Here is a 10706-nt window from a genome sequence, read left to right as displayed (position 1 = left end):
AGTGTATTTACTGGCAAGGTGATAAAGAGTTAGACAGTGGTCCATGGTTGATGCTGACTTCCGGAAGCCAATCTGTTCTGGCGGTAGAATGTTTCTCTCATGGACCCATGAAAGAAGTTCTTCCAGTAAGACAGCGGCAAATATTTTCCCCAGAATAGATAGTAAGCTGATGGGGCGATAGTTCCTAGGGATGTTTGGCTGGCCGCCTTTGAAAATAGCTTCCGGGTGTCGGCGGAGGGCTGACCCAGAAGTGTATTCCTTGTGGCGCGGCGGGCCGGCTCCGTTTGGCTTCCGAAGGAGGAAGGAGGGAAGAGCGGAGGCCGAGGAGGAGGAGGAAGAGGAAGAGGAAGCAGCTTTTTCTCCAGGATCTGTTTTGAAGCTCTGGATCGTCCACGATGGATTTTCAGCACCGTCCTGGAGGGAAGAACGGGAGCGGAGGCGTCGCTTCCGCCTCAGAAAGCAACAGGGACCGCTGGGAGCGGCTGAGGCAGCTGGCCTTGGAAACGATTGGCATCAACAAGGATCCCTACTTTATGAAAAACCACTTGGGCTCTTATGAATGCAAGCTTTGTCTTACGTTGCACAACAACGAGGGAAGTTACCTGGCACACACTCAGGGGAAGAAGCATCAGACCAATTTAGCTCGTTGAGCAGCTAAGGAAGCCAAAGAGGCCCCAGCCCAACCCGCCCCTGAGAAGGTCAAAGTCGAGGTGAAGAAGTTTGTGAAAATCGGCCGGCCAGGTTACAAAGTGACCAAACAGAGGGATCCAGAGATGGGACAGCAGAGCCTCCTCTTCCAGATCGATTATCCGGAGATCGCTGAGAGCATCGTGCCCAGACATCGTTTTATGTCCGCATACGAGCAGAGGATTGAACCCCCCGACCGGCGCTGGCAATATCTGCTGATGGCAGCAGAGCCCTACGAGACCATCGCTTTCAAGGTGCCAAGCAGGGAGATTGACAAAGCCGAAGGCAAGTTCTGGACCCACTGGAACCGGGAAACGAAGCAGTTCTTCCTGCAGTTCCATTTCAAGATGGAGAAGCCCCCAGCCCCACAGAGCATCCCTGCTGGGCCGGCCACCGTCAAGAGGCCCCCGCCGCCCCCCCTCATGAACGGCCTGCCCCCCGCCCCCCGCTCCCGGACTCCCTCCCCCCGCCTCCCCCCAGAGGGATGGCCATGCCCCCCATGCCGCCCCCCACGGGGCCCGTCCCCATGCCCCCGGGCCCACCGCAGCTCCCGCCAGCTCCCGGCGTCCCTCCCCCCGCCCCCTGCCCCCCATGCTGAGACCCCCACTTCCCACGGAAGGGCCCGGCAGCATCCCCCCACCGCCCCCCACCAGCTGAAAAAGCCGTTCGGGGGTTTTGTGGTGGACTTCCTTCGGCTCCCGGTGCCTGCTTCCGACGTCTGTTTTTCTCGCTCTCCCCACCCCCTTTTCAGAATAAAAACACACACTGGTTTGGAAACAGCTCTTAAAGTTACAATCATCTTTTCTGTTTTTTTGCAAAATGACTTCTAACACCCCCTCTCATTCAAACAGAAACAGAAACAATACTTTAAACATATACAAAACGTATTTAGACATCAGGCACAACAATACCTAATTCTGTCACTAATTGTGCATGTTTCCCAAAAGTTAGTGCTTTTGTAAATATATCAGCCAGATTTTGCACGCTCTCACAGTATTTCAGCATTATCAGGTTTTATTTAACATTTTCACTTACATTCTGATACTTAATCTCCAAATGTTTTGATTTAGTTTTAAACTGCTCAGACCCAGCTAAAGTTATTACAGCTTGATTGTCTTCCCATATTTGAACTGAAAAATCACATTGTGACTCCTAACAGGTTTGGCTACATGAGGAAGATTCCCACTTTGAGAATAACTTGGCTCTGAGGGCATAAGGTAGAATTTTGTGTGTCTTCTTCATCTGTAGTGCTTGGACGACTTGGCTATGACCTGACCATCATCTCCTGCCCAAGAGTGATAGAGCTGTGCCAATTCCCAACTGGAGACCAAAAATGGACGCCATCAATTATGGCTCCCAAGAGGGAACCATCTTGCCTGGGACTCCTCTGAGAACAGAGCTGAGCTTACTTAATCCTGTCAGGCACAACAGCATCTTTCAGACTCTGCTGGGCCCTTGGATGCTTCTCAGCATTTCAAGGTAGGTAAAACTGCAGCATCTATCCCTAAAGAGGATGCTGAAATGGAAGAGGACGAGGTAAGGAACGTGGCTGAGTCAAACTAGTATGCTGGGCTGCTGTTTTAGGTGCAACATTATCCAGGTTGCCTTATGCAAGACTTATGAGGCTCAAAGTTGGACAGAGTCTGGAAAGCCCACATTCTATTCTGGGCACCCTCTTTCAAGAAGAGCTGATCTGATGTGGATTTAGGGGAGAATCTGGAGGAAGATGTAAGGAGGACAGTTGTGGAGAAGAAGAGGGGAGGGAAGTGAGCTTGCCTAGGAATGTTGCACCACTTCCTTCCTGTCAATGGCTATTGGCCAGGATGGCTCCGCTCTGCCTCTTGGGTTGACTCCTTAAGTATTTTAAGAGTCTATTTTGTCCACACTTCAATGGAATCATAGAATTGACCACAAGGGCCATCTAATTCCATCCCCTGCAATGCAGAACTCTTGCCCAGCCTGGGACTCATTGCCACAAACCTGAGATTAAGAGTCACATGCTCTTGCCCCTCCTTGAGCAGAGAGATAGCAGAGAGAAAAGGCCAGAATTCCAGGAGGGAGGGACAGGACTGCAGTGGGCAAGGAGGCCAGTGAACAGGGGGGAAGGGTCACTTTTGCAAGCTGGGCGGACAGGAGGGAGCAGAGCATGAGGCTGGCAGTTTTATGCTGCAGAGAGAGCCAGACATGATGTTTGGGGTCTCTTGGCGTCTGAGGTTGCAGCCATAGGAGGAACAGGACGCTCTTGGAATGTGAGTGCTCTGCACTTTCCCTATATAGTAGGTATAGGCTGTATATTTGTGTAAATAAGCCACATATCATAAAAGACACCCCAGGCTCTGCTGTGCTTTCTCTCAAAAGGAAACACAACCCCTGAGTGAATGCCTGGAACCCCCAGAATCTCAGTTGCAGCTCAAGGAGGTTTGGGTGGGCAGAACAATATAATGTAGGATGCCTACACAAGACCGGGGGGAAATACATTGCCAAACTGCATCTGGTGATAAGCACAGCTCTGCTGCAAAGACAGATCACATCTTTGGTCCTTGCAAGCAATTGCTACCTGCCTCCCGCCTCTCTCTCTCTCTCTCTCTCTCTCTCTCTCTCTCTCTCTCTCTCTCTCTCTCTCTCTCTCTCTCTCCAAGGCATGTTCCTGTCACTCTCCTCACCCCAAAAAATCTGGTTATTTTGCAGGGAGCGGGGTTTGTTGCACAGGAAAGCCAAACCACCTTTAACTACACAACCTGAATTTGCCAGTATTTAACTGAACCCCACCTGAAAATCGCAACTTTCTGGAACTGGCTCAGGCTGCTGCTCCCATTTTACAGTTGGGGACTGATCCTGAGTTCAAGCCTAGCTCTCTCCCTTTTTTTGCTGCTTGGGAATGATCCCTTTTACCCGCAAGATACCTTCCCTTCCCTTTCATTGTGGTGCCATCTTGCCTTTTATTTCTAGTGTCTTTTATTTCTATATGTCGCATTTGCATATGGAGGATCCTCCATTCGCGACTGCAGCCATGATCAGAGGATCCCGCCACCGTCCGTACAGCGTTCGAGTGGCACCGGCGGCAAACCTCTATGTACAACACATGCCCGATGCCACACATGCATTGTACGTAGTGGCGCAACATGTGCGCAGCCGGCGGTTTGCACCGTCCCAGATATCGGTTGGCCTTCGTTCGCCCCTGAGTCAGTGTGGGCAATATTGAGGTAAAGGGACGAAACAACTTCATGTGCTCCTAACAGATGAAATATTCCCCCCCCCCTTATTCCTTTCACAACATTAACAAACTGCTTGACTGTAATAAAACCTCTCAGCAGTTTACCAAAAAAGCAGTAAAATGATTAACAAAAGGCAATTAAATGATTCAAAAGGCAATTAAAATCAAAAGTAAGGAAAAAGAGATTAAAACACAACAACATGCACATATCTGGAGAGGCTTGCCTTGAACAGAATTTTTTTTAGCAGTGAAGGTGCCTGCCTAATGTCTAAATGCAGGGAGTTCCAGAGGGGAGGTGATGCCACACTTTAAAAGATTTATTTCTTACAGCTGCAGAACAGGTATTAAGTAGATTCCTATACGGTAAGGCAAATCCAGAAGCAAACAGGTCCCAAACTGGAAAGGCCTTTAAGTACAGATAGTAACACCTGGAACTTGGTCTTGTAACCAATTGGCAGCCAGTGCAGATCTCTGAGCAGAGGTGCTAAAAGGTGACAGGGTCTCACTCTGTAAGCATTTGTGCTGCAGCATTCTGCACAAACTGCAACTTCTGAATCGAGCACAAGGGGAGCTCCATATAGAATCTGTTGCACTGATCCAGTCTTAAAGTTGCCAGTGTTTGAACTACTGTGGTGAAGCTCTCCCAGTCCAGGAATTGTCACTGCTGCCATGCTACCCACAGATTGTAAAACAATGAGTGAAATGTTCCTCTCTCCCCTCTTTTCAGATCTAAGGATTGTTATCGCCAATCATTGCCAAGATGACTGGAGGGGACCAGAATGGAACAGCCAACGTCTCCTACACGGACTTCCTTCTGCTCGCCTTCCCAGGCCTCCAAGAGTCCAGATATCTCCTCGCCATCCCTTTCTTCTGCCTTTACCTCATGATTGTTGCAGGGAACTCCATCCTGATCTACACTGTGAGGACAGATCACAGTCTCCATTCGCCCATGTACGTCCTGATTGCTTTGCTCTTTGCAGTCAACCTCTGTGGCTCCACCGTCATCCTTCCCAAGATGCTCCTCAGCTTCCTTCTCGGAGTCAGCCACATCTCCCTGACGGAGTGCCTGGTCCAGATGTTCTTCCTCTACTTCGTCCTCATGTTGGACTGCAATGTTCTCCTCCTGATGGCTTTGGACAGGTATGTGGCCATTTGTCACCCTCTGCACTACACAGACATCATGACGAAGAAGCTCCTGGTGATATTGACACTGGTCGCTCTTGCCCGGAGTCTGGCTGTAGTGGGCCCAGTGGTAATCCTGGCTTCCCAGGTGAGGTTTTGCCGGTCCAACACCATTGGGCATTTTGCCTGTGAGCACATGGCCCTCATGAAGTTGTCCTGTGGTGACATCTCCAGGAACAAGATTGTAGGCCTGGCAGCAAGAACCATCACCATCATCTTTGACTTTTGTTTCCTCCTGGGTTCTTATGGCTGCATCCTCCAGGTGTCCATGCAGATGAGCTCTGGCCACACCCGACACAAGGCCTTCCACACCTGTGGCACCCACCTCATGGTCATCCTTACAGTCTACTCTTGCAGCCTTGTCTCCTCTCTTGTCTTCCGCTTAGCTAAGTCAGCCAGCCAGGATGTCCACAACCTGCTCAGCGCAATATACCTGTTTCTTCCCTGGATCCTCAACCCCATCATTTATGGCATGAGGACTAAGGAGATCCAGGACAGTCTTTGGAAGCTGCTCAGGAGGAAATGGGCTCATTTGGTCCCAGGGAAAGCAGTGGCTGTGAGCAGAACCAAGTGACCGATCTGTCTGTGTGCCAGATTTAGCAGAACCACCTAGAGCAGACATTGCACACCTGGTACCCTGAAGCTGCTTTTGACTACAACTCCCATCAGCCACAGTCAGCATGATGGGGGCTATTGTACAAAAACATATGGAGGGCTGCAGCAGGTTGACCCAGGCTGGTCAGGAGCCATGCAAATGGGTAGCCACCCCAGACGATTTCAAGGGGGTTCATATGGCACAGGGAACAAATGACAAAGTCTACTGCTTGAGTCTTTCTTGAAAGGCTGTGGAAGGATTCTGCTGAACATTCCTAGAGGTCTCACCCTGGCTGCCATTAGGGTCAGAGGACATCTGGGAGATGAAGAGCTCCTACCAACTCAGCCTGACCATTCTCAATCTTCAAGAGGAGCCTGAAAGCCCAAAGTAAAGATGGTGGATTTACATGACAGAGTTTGTTTGGGTCTCTCCCCACCCCCCTCGTTCCTTCTTTCTTTCTTTGAATTGTTGGAATATTTTGTTAGTTTGTTATACATTTGATAAATAAATACTGTACAGTTTGCAGCAAAAATAGCTCTCTCAGAGGCTCAGCAACTTCAGTCTTTGGTTTGAAAGAATCTGGAATGTAGTAACATTATCAAAACTTACTATCACAGGAAATAAAAAATAATCAGCAAACGTCATCTATTGAATAATAGTCATTTTTTATTATGTTTTGGAATCATAAATTCCCAGAGAACATGCACTGTTGCATTATGGTATTGGTATTATTTTATATTATTTTCATCACTGTATAAATGATAAAGGTTATGCTACATATATTGACTTGTAAACTGTCCTAAATATAATATGTAAAAAAACCCCCCAAAAAACTGTTTTCCACTGAAAAATAACTTAAATTGCCAGCAAAAAATACTAAATGAGATTTGGCACTGCGTCTCAGAGTGCTTTATTCATTTAGTTTAATTTTATTATTTTTTTTTAATAAATATTTATTGGAGTTTTTAATAAAAGAAATACAGAAATATTAAACAGCATTACTTTGTTTTTACAAGATTTCATAACATCTTTAGGCTTCCTCACATCTCCCGCTCCCACTTACATCATTAATGAATTTTTATCAAGCAAATTATCATCTTATTTTCAATTTTATAACCACATATTTAAATACAATATAATAGTTCTCCTACAAATTTTGTTTCTCTTAATCTCTCTTATCATCAAATTCTAATCCAATTTAATGATGGCCAATTATTTATAACCAAGCATCCTTCTTAATATTCCACTAAATCACAATATTTCTGTAGGTAAATCTTGAATTTCTTCCAATCTTCTTCGATCCTTTCTTCTCCCAGGTCTCGGATTCTGCCAGTCATCTCCGCCAATTGCATATAGTCCATCAGTTGCATCTGCCATTCTTCCAGTGTGGGTAGATCTTGAGTTTTCCAGTTCTTAGCGAGTAGTATCCTTGCTGCTGTTGTTGCATACATGAAGAATGTTCTATCCTTCTTTGACACCTTCTGGTCGACAATACCCAGAAGAAAGGCCTCTGGTTTCTTAATGTAGGTATACTTAAATACCTTTTTCAACTCATTATATATCATTTCCCAGAAGACCTTCACCTTAGGGCAGGTCCACCAGAGGTGAAAGAATGTTCCTTCATTTTTTTACATTTCCAACATTTGTTATCAGACAAATGGTATATTTTGGCAAGTTTAACTGGGGTCATGTACCATCTGTACATCATTTTCATTACATTTTCCTTCAAAGCATTACATGCAGTAAAGTTCAGCCCAGTGGTCCACAACCTTTCCCAGTCTTCAAACATAATGTTATGCCCAATATCCTGTGCCCATTTTATCATAGCCGACTTAACCATTTCGTCTTGTGTATTCCATTTCAACAGCAAGTTATACATTCTTGAAAGTACCTTAGTCTTAGGTTCTAACAATTCTGTTTCCAACTTCGATTTCTCCACCTGGAACCCTAACTTTTTATCACTTTTAAAAATTTCTTTAATCTGAGCGTAGTGTAACCAGTCTCGCACTTTATCCTTCATTTTCTCCATACTCTGCAATTTCCAATTATCTCCGTCTTTTTCTAGCAGTTCCCAATATTTTGGCCAATAGGCTTCCATATTGGGTCTTTTTCGGGCCTTAGCTTCCAAAGGTGAGAGCCACCTTGGAGTTTTATTTTCCAATAAGTCTTTATATTTTGTCCAGACATTGAACACTGCTTTTCTGACAATATGGTTCTTAAAGGCCTTATTGATCTTAACCTTATCATACCATAAGTATGCATGCCAACCAAAAGCATTGTTATAACCTTCCAGATCCAACACGTCAGTGTCTTCGAGAAGTAGCCAGTCTTTTAGCCAGCAGAAAGCTGCGGCTTCATAATACAACCTTAAGTCTGGCAGGGCAAAGCCCCCTCTTTCTTTCGCATCTGTTAATATCTTAAACTTAATTCTGGGCTTTTTGCCCTGCCAGACAAATTTGGAAATATCTCTCTGCCACCTCCGGAAACACTCCGTTTTGTCCACAATTTGCAATGTTTGAAACAGAAACAACATTTTTGGCAATACATTCATCTTAATAGCAGCAATTCGGCCCAACAAAGAAAGTTTCAATTTTGCCCAGCTATCCAAGTCTCTCTTAATTTCAGACCAGCATTTTTCATAATTGTCCTTAAATAGACTCAGATTTTTGGCTGTTATGTTTACCCCTAGGTACTTTACCTTTTTCACCAATGATAGTTCTGTTTCTCTCTGAAACCGTTCTGACTCTGTATCTGTCATGTTTTTCCCCAACACCTTCGTTTTTTGTTTATTTAGCTTAAATCCCGCCACCTGACCAAAATCATGTATCAGTTGTAATACTCTTTTCGTACTAGATTCTGGCTCCTTCAATGTCAAAACTAGGTCATCTGCAAAAGCTTTAAGTTTATATTGTTTCGCTCCGACCTGAATCCCCTGCACCAACCGGTCCCCTCTAATCAAGTTCAAGAGCACCTCCAAAACTGAAATAAATAACAGAGGGGAAATCGGGCAGCCTTGTCGTGTTCCTTTTTCAATTTTAAATTCTTCTGTTACCACATTGTTAACTATCAATTTTGCTTTTTGTTCTGAATATATCGCATCAATCCCATTTTCAAAACCCCGCCCCACTCCCATTTATTTTAAATTTCCCTTCATAAATTTCCAAGAAATGTTGTCGAAGGCCTTCTTCGCGTCTATAAAAATCAGCACTGCTTTGGTGTTTATGTCTGTTTGCAAAAGTTCCAAGATGTCAATAATGTTCCTTGTATTTGCGAACATGTGTCTACCTGGGAGAAAGCCGGCCTGATCTTTATGAATTACTTCATTTAAAACTCTTTTAAGTCTGCCTGCTAGTACATCAGCAAATATTTTGTAATCCACATTTAGAAGGGAGATGGGGCGATAGTTCTTAAGTTGTGTTTTTTCAGTTTCTGATTTTGGTATCAACGTGATAAAAGCTTCCTTCCACGATTCCGGCGCCTTCTTTCCCTCCAGGATTTCATTGCTGACCTCCATCAGTGGTTGGATCAGATAGTCACTCATTGTCTTATAGTACTTGGAGGTCAAGCCGTCTGGCCCTGGAGATTTGCCCAGTTTCATGTTCTGAATGGCATGTTCAATTTCTTGTCGTGTTATTTGGCTATTCAGTAGTAGTCTATTTTCTTGTGTGAGTTTTTTAAGACTATTTTTTTTCAAGAATTGTTCAATCTCAACCTCATTTTGCGGCCCTTGAGTATATAGTTTCTTAAAATATTTCTGGAAGGATTTTCTAATCTCCACGGGGTTCTGGATATTTCTTCCTTCAATTTCCAAATTTGTTACTATGTTCAACTTTTGTCTCTTCTTCAACTGCCAAGCCAGCAGTTTCCCACATTTGTTTGCCGATTCAAACGTTTTTTGTTTCATTGATTTAATCTTTCATTCTATTTCCTGGTTTATCAGTTTAGAATATTGTGCCTGGTGAAGTTTAATTTCTCTCAGAATCAGCTGTGACTTCGGGTTTGTTCTTAACTTCTTCTCTAATTCTTTAATTTTCTCCAAAATCTTGTCTTTCTTTTCATTTTGTTTCCTTTTCTTTATAGCATTCTGTTGTATCAAGAACCCTCTCATCACGGCTTTACTTGCGTCCCAAATTGTTCTTTTTTCCACCGTAGTGTTCAAGTTTATTTCAAAATAGTCCTTCAAAACTTTTTGGGCCTTCTTAATGATCTCCTGATCTCTAAATAAGTTGTCATTCATCTTCCATCGAAAGGAGCCGGTTGGTAACAATGTCAAATCCATTTTCAAAGCGTTATGGTCGGAGCAGGTCTTTGGGCAGATTTCCACTTTCCTGACCTTAGGTGCCAGACCTCTAGTAATCCATATTTGGTCGATTCTTGTCCAAGTCAGATGGGCTTCAGAGAAGAATGTTCCTTCTTTTCCCAAGGGGTTTCTCGTTCTCCAAATATCAATCCAGTCCATATTGTCTGTCATTTCAAAAAAGGTCTTTGGTAGTCTGCCATCTTTAGTAACTTTTTGGCTTTGCGACTTATCCATGTTAGTTGATACAATCCCATTCATATCTCCCATCATGATGATGTTGTCAAAGTCCAGATATTCCAGCATGCTCTCATGCAACTTCTTATAAAATTCCGATTTCCCTTCATTTGGTGCGTAGATTCCTAATAACATAATTTTTTCTCCTTGATGTTGTATTTCAATTGCCAAAATTCTGCCATGTTCATCTTTAAATAGCAATTTAGGTGAAAGGCTCTCTTTTGCATATATCACCACCCCTCTCTTCTTTACTCTGTCTGAAGATATAAATTCCTGACCAAGTCTTTTATTTACCAATACTTTTCTGTGGAGCCTAGTCACATGTGTTTCTTGCAGGCATATAATGTCCAATTGTTCCTTTTTTAATATATGAAAGATTTTCTTCCTTTTTTCCGGAATGTTGCAGCCATTTATGTTCCAGCTCAGAAGTTGCAGAGACATCCTGGATAAATCTGGTTATTTTTCAGGGGGTGGTACCTTATTCTCTGGATCTT

At 44.2% G+C, this 10706-nt stretch overlaps 1 protein-coding gene and 1 pseudogene across 2 annotated transcripts; both read left to right on the top strand.

Annotated features, from left to right (window-relative positions):
* Positions 1-239: 239 nt before the first annotated feature.
* LOC309369271 (splicing factor 3A subunit 2 pseudogene) lies at positions 240-1464 on the top strand (annotated as a pseudogene). Its single transcript has one exon. The product of its transcript is annotated as a splicing factor 3A subunit 2 pseudogene (transcript).
* Positions 1465-4661: 3197 nt separating this feature from the next.
* On the top strand, positions 4662-5657 carry LOC309369244 (olfactory receptor 52K1-like; the record flags this gene model as incomplete). The annotated part of the gene is made up of 1 exon (XM_081910046.1): positions 4662-5657. The coding sequence occupies one exon, from the start codon at positions 4662-4664 to the stop codon at positions 5655-5657; it is 996 nt and encodes a 331-aa protein (XP_081766172.1).
* Positions 5658-10706: the final 5049 nt, after the last annotated feature.

Source organism: Podarcis melisellensis (genome assembly GCF_964234715.1).
Source record: "Podarcis melisellensis genome assembly, chromosome: 4".
Taxonomy (NCBI): domain Eukaryota; kingdom Metazoa; phylum Chordata; class Lepidosauria; order Squamata; family Lacertidae; genus Podarcis; species Podarcis melisellensis.
The sequence above is the reverse complement of the archived record's forward strand: the minus strand, read 5'-3'. Positions and strand labels throughout refer to the sequence as shown.